The following is an 18,294-nucleotide window of genomic DNA, read 5'->3' as shown; positions in this document are numbered from 1 at the left end:
GGTCATTTAGATCAAAGGCTGTAAAGCAAAGCACAGTTGCCTTGAAATATCAACTCCCTAAATAATTGGATTTGTGACCTTGGGTACATTATTTAATCTCCCTGAGTCTCTGTTTCCTGATCTACAAAGTGGATCCCAGGGTAGCCCTGACAATTGACTGTGAAGATACTCAAGATTATTGTTGGGATAATTGTTATTGAGGCCTAGTGGTGGTCTTGCAGTTCAGAGCAGAATCATATTTATTTCTAGCAGCCACTTTTTTTTTAGTAGGAATTTCTATGTCATAAATTTATGTGCCTCTTCCATTCAAATAATTTGTGAGGCTTTCAGTTCAGTGGGTGCCCAACTAAATTATCTTTATCCTTTGGTTAAGAATCTAGATTTTCTAACCATTTTACCATTTTAAATAACACCACAATGAACATCTTTGTGCATAGCTTTTTCTTTCTTTTGTATTATTACCCACACATAAATTCTACAATCAGGTTTGAGAAAACTGAAATTTTTAATATATGAAATGATTAATATTTCTAATATATATGTTATTTGCTTCCCATCAATGTTTCACAATGATAATAAACCATATATCTCATGTTATCTTTTTCAACATTTATCCTTTCCTCCCACCTCCATCCCACCCCTGAGGAGCTGCTGCTCCTTCTGACTTCCAATACACAGGCTGCAAATCACTGCTTCCTCTGACTCTTTGCTCTTCATTGTCTACAATATTCCTCCCATTTATATTACACATCTTAAAGTGAGGGTCAGCTATATAAAATCTGCTTTCTTCAAGTTATATCCCTTTCCAGCTTTTACCTTGATGGCCATTCTTCCTGAAAGGGCTGTTTCCACGGCCTCTCCCACTTCCTCATTCTCCATTCCTTCCATACTCAGTGTAGTCAGGATTGCAGTCTCTCTTTCTCACGCTCAACCTGTCAGTTGGATTCTCTTTTGCACTAGTCAGGAGTCCCCTAATTATACTCCCAGCTAGATTACCCTTCCTAAATAGTTCTGCTAGTGTCATCTTCACATTCACAACACTCCACTACAAACTCTTCCATACCAAGTCAAGTTCCAGTTCAAGGTCTTTCAGTGTTCTGAGGCTGGTCACCTTTCCCAACCACTGTGCTTCTACATTCACTGTAGATCTGTGTCCTGCTGATCTACTGTGCTCCCTGGGATTTCCCACTTCTAAACCTTTACTTCAAGGACATGACCTCCTGTCTGTTTTTCGAAATCTTACCATCTCTCAGAGCCAAACCCAAATGCTGCCTCCTCCGTAAATCCTTCCTTAGCTATATCACTCCCTCCCTGATCTCTCATGCCACTTGTGTGCCTTCCTACCTACCATAGACAAGATGCCTTATAAAAAGCAGACATTTGTTTCTCATAGTTCTGGAGGCTGGAAGTTCAAGATCAAGATGCTGGCAGATTTGGTGTCTAGTGAGGACTTCCTGGTAGCTGTTTACTCACTCTAACCTTACATGGTGGAAGAATGAGGGGTATCTCTCAGCCCTCTTTTCTGAGGGCATGAATCCTATTCATGAGGGCTTCACCCTCACGACCTAATCACTTCCCAAAGGCATCATCTTCTAATACCATCACCTTAAGGATGTAGATTTTAACATATAAACTTTAGGGGAACATAAACATTCAGGCTATAACACTAGTATAATCACACATATAACTACTACATATAATTATATCACACATAACTACTGTTGCCATCCCAATCCTCCCTACTTGATTATACTTAAGGAAACCCTCTGGCGCCGCTAAATTTAGTGTCCCACACAACATTTAACACTATGCTTTACCTTTTATTGATTGATTGATTGATTTAGAGACTGTGTGTTGCTCTGTTGCCCAGGCTGGAGTGTAGTGGTATTACCATGGCTCACTGCAGCCTCGTCTTCCCAGGCTCAAGCAGTCCTCCAACCTCAGCCCACCAAGTAGCTGGGACCACAGGCATGCACCACCACATGTTTTGATTTTTTTGGAAAGTTGAGGTCTCACTATGTTGCCCAAGCTGGTCTCAAACTCCTGGACTCAAGTGATCTTTCCTCCTTGGCCTCTCAAAATGCTGGTGTTACAGGTGTGAGCCACCACACCTGGCCTGCTTTGCTTTTTAAATCAGGTTATCTAGAAAGAGTTTTGGCATTTGTAGTAAATGCCCAATGAATTGGTACAGAGAAGAACTATCTTTCAGTGCTTGAAGGTATTTAATTTGGGTGGATGTGGAAATGAGAAAGGGTCTCTCTGGCAAGGGAAATAGGCATCAGCATTATCTTTATGAGTTATAGCCACAACAAATGCTTGCCAAAGAATGTTTACCAGCACTTTATAGGTGTTTGTATGAAGAGAGCAAATGTCTATTTTTTTTATGTTTTTAAATATAAAGGTTGATGCTATGGCTCTCTTTTCAAAGTTATAGAAAGTGGGCTCAGCAATTCCTGTCAAGGCTGAAATAGTGATAGAAATCTGTTCTAATGTATAGCAATTTCAGACTTACGAAGGACGTTCATATATACATTATCTCCAGTGATTTCCAAATAATGTTGAGATGAAAAGAAGGCAAATGTTTTCTGTGTAGAGGTGAAAGGAAAATTCCAAAGAGGGTAAAAGTGCTTTACATGGGCCCCAATAGTCAATAGTGGTAGATCTGAAATTTGAATTTAGATTTAATTCAAAATCTAGCATTCTTTCCACACCAGCTGATATTTTAGAATAAGATATCAGCTGCATACCAAAGCAGAGTGATTCATTGAGTGACACGAACCAGTTCAGTTTAGAGTTGGGACTAAAAGCAGAATCTCCCCAGTAGTGGGTCTCCCTGAATCCTCCGAGCCAGTGTCGCATGTGCATTTTGATGAGCATGCGTATTCCATGCTCCAAGGATCATATTCCAGGTGGAATAGAGACTCTTCCATTGCAGTATAATCATCATTCTAAACTGGCGTGTTCTATCACATGGGATACCAGGGGCTCTTTCCACCTTTACAAAGTCTTCTTGGCTTCTTGCACTGACTCCACAGCACTTTGCAAACCTCCACTACCTCCGTGACTAAAACTGAGCCCCATGAACTGCAGGGAACAAAATATCTTCAACCACATGAAGCGTCCTGTGTTCTCAATTGCTGTTTTTCTTTACTATACTCAGTGATATTTTATTCCTCTTTTCAAGAGTCTCCCTGGTATTTTGCTTGTGTAGATTCTCTGGATTTCCTACCTTCTTCTCCCTTAGAAACCTTTAATCATTTCTACCTCACTGCTGCTCCCCAGACTCTCCTAATGGTTTACACTGCCATGCATAATGATTCCTTCCTCCAGAGAATGCTCCTGCAGGAGCATCCTATTATAATGATTACTTTTTTCCTGCTGGGCCTTTCAACAACCAATTTTTACTGGCAATGAACTCTATCAAAGGAATGAAGCAGGAGGGAAACTGTGAGCTGGGAGGGATAATTTTATAAATCACATCATGGGAGTACACCAGTCTCTTGTGGAATGTATTTGCTGAAAGGTTGCAAGTGGTCTGTTTTCTTCCAAGTAGTATATGGCACTGTTCCTCCAACTTTCCTGGCTCAGGCTCTCACTAACTGTTGCTTTGTACAGCAGGAAGACGTTTTAAAGATGAATCTGAATTTGGAAGGCTTCCATGATGATTACATTGACTTGCTAAAGGAACCAGCAAAAAATAAGCAGACAATATGCAATGAAGAAAGGAATAAGGTAAAGAAAACTACTTAACTTCAGCTATTCAGTACTTTTGCTTTGAGGTTATAGTCATTGTTCATTGCAAAATAAAAGTGAATTACAGCCTTCTTATCTATCCAAATAGAACTTCCCAATGTAAATGCAATGTGAATTTCCTCCTTCCTTGCTTCCATTTGCTCCTCATTTAGTGCTTCTTCTCTCTGCTGTGCTGTTTCCTCTGAGCTTCTCACTATCAAGTACTGAAACCATGACATTTCACAGTAGCATTGGGACAGCCATTTAAATGCCATGTCACCCCAAACCACTTCTGTTTTTCCCATCTCTAGCTGCCTTTTCCATTGTCTTTTTATATCCAATCCAACTTCAAATTTTACTTCTCCCTTTTCATCATATTGCCAAGCCATGATTTTTATTGTTTTACATGACCCATTAGCAAAGCTTAGTTCATGAAATTAGATAGTATCTTGTTCCCATAGACTCTACCTCTAAGATGATATTTCCAGGCACATTTACCAAACCATAGAATCCAGCTGAAATATAAATACTAAAGTATTTAGAGAAATGTTTAAATTATTGTAAAATTTATGCACTTCCTGATAAATTAAAGCATGTGATGACTACAGATACTCACAAACATGCAAATGTATCATGATTTTGAAAGTATTATTTAAATCACAACATCATGATGGGTTTTTGGCATAAGTTGCTCACTCTCTATTCATAGCTGCTGGACTATAATTAGCTTTTGACTTTTTTGCTTTGCCAAGTTGCCTGCTCCCAAAGTTTCTCTCCCGAGGAGCTGAAGGAACAATCAGAGTCAACATTATTCTCAACCGTTCTCAAATTAACAAAATATACTTCTTGTGACATGAGAGTTAAAAACAAACACAAACCCTCTCCATTTGTAGTGGTTATTTCATGGAGAAAGATTTGTCTTTCCTTGAATTTAATACAGTTCTTTCAGCTTCCTTATAGGTCCTTTTCCACAGGTTAATCTATGCCAAGGCCTGGTGCAGTTATACAACCACCAGGCAGCAAGTACTGTTAAGCAAACTGTCTTTTTTTGTGGTAGGGTCTTGAGCCACTTAAACCCAGATTCCTCTCTGAGGCAAAGGAAAGCTGCCAAACTTTGGTCATTTTGCTGGATGTTACTCTTATATCAAATGATCTTATGTTACTCCGATTGGTCTAAATCAGGGTTTCTCAACCACAGCACTGTTGGCATTTTGGCCACAGAATTCTCTATTGTGGGGAGCTGTCCTGTGCATTGTAGGAGTTTAGCAGTATTCCTGGCCCTGCTCACTAGATGCCAGTAGCGTCTGTTATACTAAAATCACTTCAATTGAGAATGACTGGTTGACATAATAAAAAATAGCCTTAAATGCACCACATTTTCTAAGAGTTTTCTAAGAAATGCACCACATTTTCTAAGAGGTTTCTAAGAGTTACTAAATCTAGCATCCTATCATTTATTTTATTTAGTTCTGCACAATTTCCTACATTGTGAACTAGACACATTTACTAAGAACTCAGAAACAAAAATTATTGCTACCAAAGCAAACAAAAATAATTTATACTTAGCAAAAGTAGTTTATCTTGCTTTTATTTTCTTATTAGAAGAAACAGATTCCTTTAAATTAAAAAAAAAGCAAGATTTACCTTCATGGAAAAATCACTTTTATTCTAATATAAACTAAAAGGATAAAGCATCAGTCATTTTGGGTATAAGTGAAGGTCTACAATTACAGCTGTCAAGAATTCTTATTAACATTATGTCATGTCCTGGTGCAATTGGTGTAGACAGTCAAATGAAAGGGTGGCAGTAATCTTCACTTTTAAGTAGCTCAATCACATTTACCCTCTTATTGTCTCTATTATTTATATGTACATCAGATGTAATGATTCTCCACAACCCCATGTGGGCAGATAGGAAGCACCAAGTGAAGACCTGGTCCTGGTATTACTGCAGTCAATTCTGATACGCTTAAATGATGGTAGCCTTCCTGAGGAAATTATTTGAGTCGGAAAGAATAGTTCCACTGAACTACTACAGAATATATTCAACACAGGGATTTTTTTCCCTGGAGATAGCAAAGTACTTCTCATTTTTCAGACCCAAAAATGCAGTAGGTGGAATTAGGCAATTCACTAAATGCAATACACGGAGCACTGCTAACAGATTAGTGATGGTATTTTATTCCCAACATGAGCACCAAAGCTATGAAAACTCCTAAAATTAAACGGAAGCACACAGTATTAACAGGCTCACCTAAAGTCATGGAACTATTCGGTGGAAGATGATGGCCTTAGATGCCAGCATTTAGAGTTACAGAATTTTATTGCTAGAAGGGATTTAACAATAATCTGATCAAATATCATTTTACAGTTGAGGAAACTGAGACCAAAGGGGATTAAATATATTGCCCTCCAAAAATTACAGAAAGTAGTATAAAAACTGGCAGTCACCCCAATTCTCCTGAATTTTAACCATACACTTTTCCCACAAGACCAAATGGGAGCTCCCAGGAACTGTTGCATATACATAAGCTGTTTTGTAATGATACTGTAGATGTCCATGACAAACTTTTCCCCTTTTCCTATTTATCTGCTTACAAGCAATAGCATGGGAATATTTTTGCACCAAAGAATTCAGCGGAGTGCTCTTATCAGACTGGGTGAAGAGGATCCCTGCACTCCCCCTCTGCCCTCAACCCACACACACTAATCCTGATCACCTGGCAGGTACAGGAAGATGTCCCTGAAACACTTGCCCTGAAAAAATTTGGGAAGAGACAAAGTGTTCTTCTTCACCACCTCTCTGTTCCCTTTTCTTTTACCTTGTCCATGTAAAGTGCCCGAAAATGTCATATTACCCCTTTTTGTCTAAAGTCCCCACTAAGGGCCTTCTCTACAAATGCCTCTTACAGACCAAGTCTTATGCTTAATATCTTGCTTTGTGTTCTTCCTACTTACTTTCATTAAATCTTATTTACCCCAAAGTGAGGCTATCTGTTATGGAGCTATTTTGGAAGATAAAGTCTTATGGTGTTCCTTCAAATTTACTACATAAGTAGTTCCCTGCTCTATGTACTTTGAGGATTGGTTCTGCCCCCTTAGTTGAATGGATGTAGGAATATCACTGTATTCTCCCTTCCAGACACTTCTTCTGCCTACAGGGCAATGATTTAAATTCAAGGAATTATGCCCATGAGCAGAAATGAAAGTTCAGAAGTCCTGACAGAGATAAGACTTGAAGCTATAGATTTAGTATTAATTAAGAGTTAATTGTTTACTAGATATGTAAGTGGGTGACATCTTGGAGGGGCAAAGAATATAGAAACAATTAGAGAACTTCAAGATAAAACTGCAAACCATTCATATATTTAGAAGGTGGGAAAAGAAAAAGGAATCAACAAAAAGACAAAGATCAGCCTCTCAATTTGATATAAGAAAAGCAGATTGAGAGTTGAGCTATGTTTTGGTGAATTAGATCAGAGTTTCCCAGCTATTTTGCCAGATCTCAGACTGATGTAAATATGCCCTGTCTGTACTGAAAACCATAGATTTATTTAACCTTTTCTGGGTAAATAACACAGACATTTTTTTTCTAATAACAAACATGGTTTTATGGTGAAGAAATATTAACAAATAATTAGTATATGTGAATGTTTGGATAGCATTTTCATAGTTGAAAACTAGACAGTTCTAGAAAATATAGGTCAGTGAGTTTTAAAGTAATGTTTCTTTATGTTTTTATGTTTAAACATCTTTTTAATGTTTACAGGCCGGGTGCTGTGGCTTATGCCTGTAATCCCAGCACTTTGGGAGGCTGAGGCAGGTAGATCACCTGAGGTCAGCAGTTCAAGATCTGCCTGGCCAACATGGTGAAACCCTGTCTCTACTAAAAATACAAAAGTTGCTGGGCATGATGGCGGGTGCCTGTAATACCAGCTACTCGGGAGGCTGAGGCAGGAGAATCATTTGAACTTGGGAGGTGCAGGTTGCAGTGAGCCGAGATTGTACCATTGCACTCCAGCATTGGCAACAAGAGTGAAATTCCATCTCAAAAATAAAAAAAAATAAAATGATGTTTCCATAAAATTCCATAGTGACTTAAAAACTAAAATATTATTTGCATTTTTAATTTTCTTAAAAATTTGTATATGATACATAATAGATGTACATAGTTTTGAAGTACTTGTGATAATTTAATACATTCATTTTTGCATTTAAGAATAAAAGCGGAAGTGCCAAGAGCCAAATGAATTTACTCAGAAAACCACTTGCATGTATATTAAACTCACCTTATCTTGTTTCCTGAGATGATTATTTAATGAGTAATTCTAGATTAGTGCCATAGGCATAATTTATTATGGTTTCAAGAAGTCATTTGATAAACACACTTATGATGGTCTCTTAAGATAAGTGGGGAAATGTGTACTGAATGAGGGTTTGGCCAAGTTATAATTGTACTCAAGAGTGTTAAGTAGTTCATCAACATCAACCTTGGAGACAGTCTGTCTTGTAGAGATATCTGACTTTGTTCTAAGCACTGCAGTGTTCAACATTTTCATCAATAGCACTAATGGATGGAGGAGGTAGCAAATTTTAGTTGACTACAAATTCAGTATGAGTCAATGGTCCCGTGTGATTTTTATTTTAAAAAATGAACTAATACTATCACCTTAATAAAAACATATCATATAGGTCAAGAAGATGATGAGTCCACTGATTACTTACCATCTGGAAAGTAAACAACTCTAGAAACGAACATGTTTAATGGGGAGTTAAATGATTCCAGAAAAAGATTTGAGAAAACTCTCTCCCTCTTATTGAGAGTAGAAATTATTGGGTAGTGTTATTTTCTGAGGAAAGTACTTTTTCTATTTTAGGAATTGTTAGAAGTGAAAAAATGATAGCCTTGGATTCCTTTCCTGTGTTTGGCACCAGCTGAAAGTAAGATACAGGAGTCAGGAACCAGTTAAAGCTGGATGGCTTGAACTTTTCTAGTGGGTTTCCCCAAACTTTGTGCCTGATTTAAATAGATTAAATGTGTACCTAGTCCATTTGGGTGCCCATCTAGACAACCACAGGCTTCACCTCCAGGGGATTTTCGTGCCTTAGAGCCAACCTGACCCATGCATTTCATGAAAGGCAAATCCAAAAGAGGGCCTCATAGAGACAGATCTGAGCATGCTCAGGTCCTTCTTCCAAACCCTCAATTAGGAAATAAATTCCTTCCCAGCAGGGATTGAGGAGTTGGGAGATTGGTCTGGACTTTTATTCAAGTTTCTCTCCTAAGCTTGTTGTAAATTTTCAGACAATTGTAACACATTATTCTTCTGTGGAGAGTCATAGGTTACCTGATGAAGTCATTAAGGAGTTGTCATTGTCTGCCCCTGCAAGGCCATCAAGTCAACAAATGTCCCTGCTCTTCTATGAAGGACCTTGTGGTCCAGTAGGAGTGGGACCTCCCAGAAATGACCAAAATGATGACAGAGAGTTGAGGCAAAAGAAGACCTGAGAGTGTCTGGTACAGAGAAAGAGGCTTAGACAGGTTGTAGGACCAATTCTCCAAACAGGCAAAGAGCTGTTAAAATTGGAGAGCAGCTGGACTTTTTGTGTAGCTCCAGGAGGCCAATTCAGATCCATTGGTGGAAATTGCAGGAAGGCAGATCTTTGCTACATATAGGAAGATATTCTTAACACAAGTAAGGTGCACATTCTCAAAGTACTCTTTAAGAAAAAGTATTCAAATAGAGGCTGCCAGAATGTTGTAGCGGAGATTCTTAGACAATAGGTGTTTGATCAAAGTCCCTATAAGGAGGAAAATAAGCATTCTACTTTCATGAAGAGAGAGACTGAGCTAAGATGTGGAACGACAACCAAAAGAGGGAGGTGCAATTAGTAATTTTAATATTCTTTTTAATGAGAGGAACTTCTAAGAACATCTGGGTTTTAGACTCAGAATTTAAACTTTGACTAAATGGCAGAAGGAAAGCACTTTCTCTAAGCTGGGTTAATGTTTCTCTAAGGAGAGATCATCTCTGTGGGATAGTAGAAGCAACATTGTTTTGCTTCTGCTCTTCAACCTGAAAACACATTGTTTTTTTTATTCTGGAGACAAAGTTTCACTCTTGTCGCCCAGGCAGGGGTGCAATGGCGCAATCTCCACTCACTGCAACCCCTGCCTCCTGAGTTCAAGAGATTCTCCTGCTTCAGCCTCCCAAAGTAGCTGCGATTACCGGCACCCATCACCATGCCTAGCTAACTTTTTGTTTTGTTTTGTTTTTTGAGACAGAGTCTCACTCTGTTGCCCAGGCTGGAGTGCAGTGGTGCAATCTTGGCTTACTGCAACTTCTGCCTCCCGGGTTCAAGCTATTCTCCTGACTCAGCCTCCCGAGTAACTGGGACTGCAAGAGTGCACCGCCATGCCCGGCTAATTTTATGCACTTTTAGTAGAGATGGGGTTTCACCATGTTAGCCAGGATGGTCTCTATCTCCTGAACTCGTGATCTGCCCATCTTGGCCTCCCAAAGGGCTGAGATTACAGGAATGAGCCACCGCGCCCGGCCTTATTTTCTTAAAAATCACTTACAAAGTGTATATCAAGAGCAGGACTACAGGCTAAAATCAAAAACTCAAAGGCGAGGCAAGACGTGACTTTCCTATATGCATCAGTTACTACAGGACAAAAACCAGTACATACTAAATAAGAAGGCACCCAAATTGCTGAGGAACGGCATAAAAAGGAGATATAAAACAAGCAGGTGGGGATAGATGAGATCACTTTCAGCTTCAATGTTCTTTTGAGTCTATGAAACAGGGACATTTGAGCCTCTTCTTAAACCAGAGATGGATGTGGATTAGACTAGGACAGTGGAAGCAGAGAAAGAAGTACTGCTACTCACAGCTCCTAGCAGAACTACACTCCGATTGGAGCAAAGAGACAAGTGGCAGGTGCTTTCCTATTGTATCTTGATATGCTCTCTTGGGAAAGGCCATCATGTCTGATTGTTCCATTAATATCTACCTCCTCCACTAGGATATCATCTTCTCAGCTGCAGAGACTGATCTACTTGTATTTACCAAATTATGCCTCTAATACTAGCATGGTTCCTAGTGTATAGCAGTATGTGCTCAATAAATATTTTTTCAATGCAAGAATAAACTAAGGGACTTTAAGAAAATAAAACTAGTCACGAAGAATTGCTTTCTCTATTTAAGGTACATAGAGGGCTCAAATGCATAGAGCAAGAGAATAGAATGGTAGTTGACAAAGGCTGAGTTGGGGGAAGATTGAAGATGAGCGGGTTAGTGTTTAGTGGATAGAGTTTCAACTAGAAAAATGAAAAAGTTCTGGAGATGGATGGCAGTGATAGTTACACTCAATGTGAATGCACTTAATGCCATTGAACCGCACACTTAAACATGGTTGAAGTGGTACATTTTTTGTATATTTCACTACAATTTATTTTAAAAAGGAATGGTTTTCTTGAGAGAGAAGACAGGTTATTCTGGGAGGGTCTGAGGAATCACCTAACAAGGTAGTCTCTGATGGTCAGCATCTGTGAGTTCACAAGGAGTGTAGACAAGCCAGACCTAAGCTGACTTTGCTGGTGTTCAGTATCTGTGTGTTTACAGGAAGTGTGGACAAGCCAGACCTAAGCTGACTTTGCTGTTTGAGGAGACTCCTCAGATCATGGTTTAAAAGATGTTGATCCAGTCTAACCCCTTCACTACAGATGGAAACTAGGGCTTTCTCTCTTCTGTTCACAAGGTCTATCACATTTTACTCGGAACTTGACGTCTTTGTAATGATTCCTTAGTCATGAGAAGTGGGACTGTGCTCAGGATAGACAGACAAATGGTTTCCCTCCAGCCCCCTAAGTTTTGACCCCCTGTACGTTTTCTCAAGTTGTCTCTCTGAAGTTGAGTTTTACTGTAATTGAAACTGGAAAAAGAAAAATGAATGAATAAGGATGATTTGGCTTTTCTGTTTACAAGGGGCAGGTACAGGTGGCAGATCTTTTGGCCATCAATGGAACAGGGGAAGATCGGCTCCCACAAGACCTGAAGGTGTCCACTGACAAGGAGGGTGGCGTCCAGGGCCTGCTCCTGCCTGAAGACATGCTCTCAGGGGAAGAATATGAGTGTGTCTCACCTGATGACATCTCCTTGCCTCCTCTCCCAGGAAGCCCTGAGTCCCCCCTTGCACCATCTGACATGGAGGTGGAAGAGCCTGTCAGCTCCTCCCTCAGCCTTCACATAAGCAGCTATGGGGTGCAGTCTGGGACCAGCAGCCCAGGGGATGCCCAGGAATCTGTTCTTCCACCACCTGTTGCATTTGCGGATGCATGCAATGATAAGAGAGAAACATTTTCAAGTCATTTTGAGAGGCCCTACCTCCAATTCAAAGCTGAGCCCCCACTAACCTCCGGAGGATTCCTGGAAAAGAGTACTGCCTTACACAGAATCAGTGCTGAACATCCAGAGAGCATGATGAGTGAAGTGCATGACAGAGCTTTCCAGCAGCACCCTCAGGCTCAGGGCGGTTTGCTAGAAACACGAGAGAAAATGCATGCTGATAATAACTTCACTAAAACCCAAGATAGGCTGCATGCTTCCCCTGATGCATTCTCAGGCCTCAGGTTTCAATCAGGCACCAGCAGGGGCTATCAGAGGCAAATGGTTCCTCAAGAAGAGATTAAAAGCATGTCAGCAAAGAGCAGCGTGGTCAGCCTAGCTGACCAGGCACCTAATTTCTCCAGACTCGTGTCTAATGTAACTGTCATGGAAGGTTCTCCAGTGACTTTGGAAGTTGAAGTAACAGGATTTCCAGAGCCTACACTGACATGGTGGGTAGCCTATAATGACAAGCCATAAATGGAAACAAATTCAATCAGAGAAAAATCATTCTGTGAGCACTAACTGAAAGGTTTAGGGCTAGCTGATTAATATTCTATGACACTGCAACTCTGCATGATTCAGTCTCACATCAGACCCCTCTCATTTCAGAAGCAGCATAGTTAATACCTTTAAGAAAAATAAAAGGTAACCATATAAAGTACTAATAATTTAACAAATTTCCAAAGCACTGTAGGTTGGTTGTGCTTGTTTTTTTCTGTTTAACATTCCACATTTCTAAAGATTGTAGGTTGAAATTATTTTCTATTGTCTATTTCTATATAAGCATGGCATCTGCTTGTTTTAACTACCTTTATGCAATTGAAAAATACAAGAATTTGGTTTTTTTTCCCTTCTCTCTCATTTACCTCTTTCATCTTTTTCCTCTTTCCAGCAGAGTCACACATGTCATCTTTGCAACATTTTATTTTACTAGGATTTCTTTTTACAAATTTTTTCAATATGAGAGGTGGAATAAAAATATTTCTGTCACAGTTGCTCCAGGTGACAGGCAATAAACTCATTTTTGTAAGGTAGTATAATAACTGAGCTGTGAACGATATGATTTCACTCTGGAGACATCATTATTTTTTAGCCTATTTGTTTCAGTAAAAGCAAACTGTAGAATACTGTTTGCATTGCCTACTGTTGGTAACAAAAGCAGTTCTTTCTCAATATGTGGGTTACTTTTAAATATCTGGAAAATTCTCATCCTTAAGTAAATTTATTTGAGGACAAAGTTACGAATCTGCGAGAGCTAGTTTATACTTATAAACTAAGATTAAGTAAAATAGGATTTATTGATCACAATGTTTCAGTAGATATTAAATGAGCAGTTTCAATTATTGTGTGTGCCCATGTACTTGAAATATGAACCAGTTATCCAAGGAACTTAGAAAACTTTGGTTTCTCAAATTATTAAAAGAAACTGCACTTGTGCTATATTAGTGCGGTCACTTTTGCTTTTTGTTTTATTGTCTTTATTATTGCATGTTTTTTTACAAATCAGGAGTGTCATATTCATGAATTTTAAAAATATTTAATTCATTATTAAATCTCAGTTCACTCCAAAGAAAAATGTTGTCAGATGTGTTTCTTGTTTTTGTCCACACAGTAAATATTAATACTTTGGTTGGTATGTATGTGGTTAAAGAACCACTGCTACATACATGTTGTTGAAGAATATCACAGTGTTGTAAACAAATGTTTTGCCATCAGATTTACAACTGTGCTCAATTAGTAACTGACAAGCTTTCAGGATATCGTACATTCTTAGGACACCCAGGAAAAGGCAAAGTTATCACTTAGGCAATGGGAACAGAAGACGATTCAGATTTGTCATCACCCCTGAGTGGTTGATTGTGGGTATAAATAAATAAACAAGAATCTCAGATATACAAAATAAACAAATTATTTGCTCTATAAAAACATGCAGTTAAGCACTCATTTTCATAGGAAACTTTTAGAAATATGTTATTAGTCATAATCCAGTTGCATAAATACCTTTTATAATTACAAGCCATTTTCTTCTAATGAAATTGCTTCAAAAAAATTAAATGAAGTGATTTCATCAGCAGGTGATGTTAAGTCCAGTCCTCTAAAACAGCACATCTGTATTGTCGTGTGGATACTGTGGTATGAATATGATGGAGTAGATGAGTCTCACTCCAATACAATTTCTGAGGAGTCCCAGCTGCTGTTCCACAGTGGCAAAAAGAATACAGCTGGACAACATGAGGGGGCCATTTCACACCTAGGTAATTGTTACTATGAGCAAATGGTGGCCTAATGTGACCAGATGGTCTGTTTTGTTTTTGTTTTTAGATGTAGCTGTGTATCTGAATTTTCATATGCAATATTCCAATTTTTAAAGGATTTCAAAAAATTCAGTTTTCCAAAAACATTGTCTGAGCCAGTTGAAGCAATTCTCTCCCCACCACTTGCCAACTTTGGCTTGAAAGATAAACAGCCCATAATACCAGCTACTCAGGAGGCTGAGGCAGGCAGATTGCATGAAACCAGGAGTTCAAGACCAGTCTGGGTAACACAGTGAGATCCTGTCTCTTAAAAAGAATAAAAAATAAAAAACTTAGCCTGCTCATGGTAGTAGGTGCCTGTAGTCCCAGCTACTTGAGAGCCAGAGGTGGGAGGATTGCTTGAGCCCAGGAGTTTGAGGCTGCAGTGATCTCTGATTCTGCTACTGCACTCTAGCCTACTAAAGAAAAAAGATAAAGAGCCCCACTGGAATTTGTTGTGGCTACAACGTTCCTACTAATCCTAGAGAATATTGCGTGGTAATAGGCCTATTTGCGACCATTATTAGAACTTGGAAATAATGTGAATAAATAGCAAACCTGACTTTAAAAACTGCCTCTCTGCTTCAGGTACAAGAAGGGCCAGAAACTGTCTACAGATGGGCACTTACAGGTTTTACACAAGGAGACAAGGCATTCCGTGTTCATTCCGAAGGTATGCAAGGCAGACGAAGGCTTGTATGTGGCTCAGGCCCAAAACCCTAGCGGCACTCTCTCTTCCAATGTCATCCTCCATGTGACGGGTAACTGCAGGCCGCCAATCACCAGAATGAACTGGATAACCCTGTGTGTCGTCTATGTTAGTGTGTCCCTAATGTACTGGCTACTCACACAGTAACTGTGGTATTGGCACCAATGGACATCATTCTCATGTGCCTAAAGAACAATACCACTGTTTATCTTCCTGCACCTCCTGCAAAGCATCTCCCACCAAGTGTATCTCCAGTCTCATCACCATACCTGTTTGGCCAATACCACTGCTAGGTGAAATAATCAAATTTTCTTGAGTGTTTAATGTAGTTGAGAAGCTTGATAAATTATCTGTAGTGGATAAGAACATATTTTTGTACTCTAGAAAGAGATGTTTTCAACATAATATGCAGCAAAATTATTCTATGCCTATTCCCTTCTAATTCAAGGGTGTGCAGATGAAGGCTGACATTGGCATAGAGATGTGCTAAATTTCAAATACAGTTGTTTATTTACTTTTAATTGTATTTGAAAACATCTCTTTGTAGGGAATATCAATAGAACTATTGAATCGATGTTGTATTTTTGCATTAGCCATCCTTTAATTTTGCTTTCCATGTCTTGATCTTTTTACTGAAATGCATTCTGTGTAATTTCAACATAGACTACATTCCTGAGTCTGATGATGTCACTGTAAATAATCATTCCTCATGTTGCTCTCACGGGTTTGACATTGGAGAATAGACGTGCCATCAACTTTAAATAGAGTTTCCATCTTTTGTCGGCTCTGCATGTCATATGGCAAGATGGAATACAGGTTGCAAGAAAGAACCAGCATTATTCCTGACATTCTATTGATGTGTTTTGAGCAGCAATGTGTACAACTGTAACCAGGTGTTTCTGCTTCTAATCTTGATTCTGCTGATGACCATTTTTATACTCTATTGCAAAGCATCACATTGCCTCAGTTTCCTGTCTGGAAAATGAGTTCATCATCTACCTCTTGGGCAACTGAAAGTTTTCATTTTGTATCTTTTAAACATCTGGAAAATGGAAAGCACTCTATGAGGGCTAAGGATAATGATATTGTTTAATGTAATTTGTTGTCAGACTGGCCTCCTGCTCACTATTTCTTTTTTTTTTTTTAGATGCTGTTTTTTAGAATATTAAATTAAAGGAGTGCTGTTAGTACGTAATTTTCAACTAGTTCCATGGGGGAAAGTGATGTTTTATGAATTAGAGCTTAAATTCCTATCTTATTTCTTAAGACTGCATTCTTTTCAAAGACTCGAAATTAAACTCAAGAGGATGCATTTTGCTTGTTCCAAGGGGAAACGTGTAATAAAATGGTATGACATGAATTCTATCCTTTTATAATAATTATTACGATAATATTGAAGTATCCTATGCCTTTCTGAAACACTTTATTCAGAAAAGATCATTTTTTGGCTTCCTTTTAAAAATAAGCATGAAGTAAGGAGGCATTTGGTTTTTAGATTTTAAACGTAGTCTTATTATGCTGAGGAAAATCTTTAGTTGAAAGAATAATTCATTACAGATTTTTGATGAAGGGAAGAAATTAATTATGTTGCTGGAAGACTGTCTACAAATAATCAAAATATTTAAATGTAATATATTCAAGTTGTTATTAAAAAGTTACTGAATGTTATCTGAAGATGAAATGTATACTCGAGTAAAAAGTTGGCATGTACTTTCTTGTGCTGCATATCCAATTTAATTAAAAAATTAAATCTCCGTTTCCCTCTAAATTTTGATAGAACTATATTAAAAGCTTGTATATACCACATCCTAAGGAATTTCTCTTAACTATCTTTTTTCCTTTTTTTTCTTTCTTTTTTTTTTTTTTTTTTTTGAGAAAGACTCTTGCTCTGTTGCCAGTGCAGTGGTGCCATCTTGGCTTACTGCAACCTCCACCTCCAGGTTGAAGCGATTCTTCTGCTTCAGCCTCCCGAGTAGCTAGGATTATAGGCATGCCTACCTAATGTTTGTGTTTTTAGTAGAAACCAGGTTTCACCATGTTGGCCAGGCTGGGCCTCAGCCTCCCAAAGTGCCAGGATTACAGGTATGAGCCACCATACCCGGCCTCTTGTATCCTTTTTGTCCAATTTCAAATAATGTGTGAATGTTGCCTAACTGCTATTGCCTATGTTGAAGCTAAAGAGTAAAAACCTGTTCATGTCCAAAGAAGGCAGGTGAGACCTGGTAACAAACTGTCTCTCTTCCCACTTTCTCTTTCTTATGAATTTGGCAGGATCTCCCTTCCCATTTTGTCAACATGGTTGAATTTGTGTGTTGTGGTTGTTAGGGCATGGGAATTCCTGGTTTGCTTTCTCTATTGCATGCTTGTTCATGTTAACTCTTTGGGGAGCAGAGTGAGATACATATACATCCATGGTGTATGATGGAAAAAAGCATGTAAAAGCCATTTTGAGAGAGAGAAACGTGGATGTGGGGAGCACAAAGATCAGAAAAGAGTACTATGCTGATATTCAAGATATAGTACAGATAGCTTTCTTTGTACCTATCCATCTACCTGTTCATCTGGGCTATTGATTGACTCCCACAGCAGTAAAGAATAATTATTCAGTTATTCTTCTGGTTATCTTTTAATTTCAAAAACTTAAGTGTGATTTTCCTTTTTGCTGGGATTTCTGTCTTGAGCAAACAATTCTTCTTATGAAAGTATCAATTGCAGTTACTGGTTAAAAACATAAGACCCAGGAAATTTAAGTGTTGTTTCTATTTTAAGGTATATACCTAATTTATAACCATTTACTTCTAGAGAAAATCCTGAATGGTTAGTAATATCAAAAGATTTTCAACAAGAAAACTAAAATGAAAAGAAAGATTAAAAATTATATGTGTTACAGCTCTTCTAGAATTTGTCTAGAATTTTTAAAACTTCCAAACTCTTAAACAAATTGTAAATACTTGATACTTCGAAGAACTGCAAAACAAAATGTTTTTAAGTTTTCATAAGGCAAAATCATTGAGTTTTCCAGCTTTGATTTTCCAATAAAAGGACGTATAAATATTTGGTGGTAGTTTTTCACACTCAATTCCAAGAGAAATTTACTGTAGGAATCTTTACATTTGAATCTCTGAATATTCTATGATATTTAAAATATTTGAACAAGATGCAATT

At 38.4% G+C, this 18,294-nt stretch overlaps 1 protein-coding gene and 1 long non-coding RNA gene across 2 annotated transcripts in view; one reads left to right on the top strand and one right to left on the bottom strand.

The window, feature by feature from the left end:
* The window catches only part of CCDC141 (coiled-coil domain containing 141), a 208,812-nt gene extending 191,929 nt beyond the window's left edge, over window positions 1-16,883 (top strand). Inside the window, exons 22-24 of the mRNA XM_023212346.1 lie at window positions 3,616-3,732; window positions 11,725-12,575; window positions 15,009-16,883. Coding sequence (XP_023068114.1) covers window positions 3,616-3,732; window positions 11,725-12,575; window positions 15,009-15,276 — 1,236 coding nt within the window. The 3' untranslated portion in view covers window positions 15,277-16,883. The remainder of the gene's footprint in view (window positions 1-3,615; window positions 3,733-11,724; window positions 12,576-15,008) is intronic.
* Window positions 1-18,294, bottom strand: part of LOC111542782 — a 52,457-nt gene that overhangs the window by 18,960 nt on the left and 15,203 nt on the right. The gene's annotated exons all lie outside the window — the stretch shown is intronic.

Source organism: Piliocolobus tephrosceles, chromosome 11 (assembly GCF_002776525.5).
Source record: "Piliocolobus tephrosceles isolate RC106 chromosome 11, ASM277652v3, whole genome shotgun sequence".
Lineage (NCBI taxonomy): Eukaryota > Metazoa > Chordata > Mammalia > Primates > Cercopithecidae > Piliocolobus > Piliocolobus tephrosceles.
This window is presented reverse-complemented; position numbering and strand designations above follow the sequence as displayed.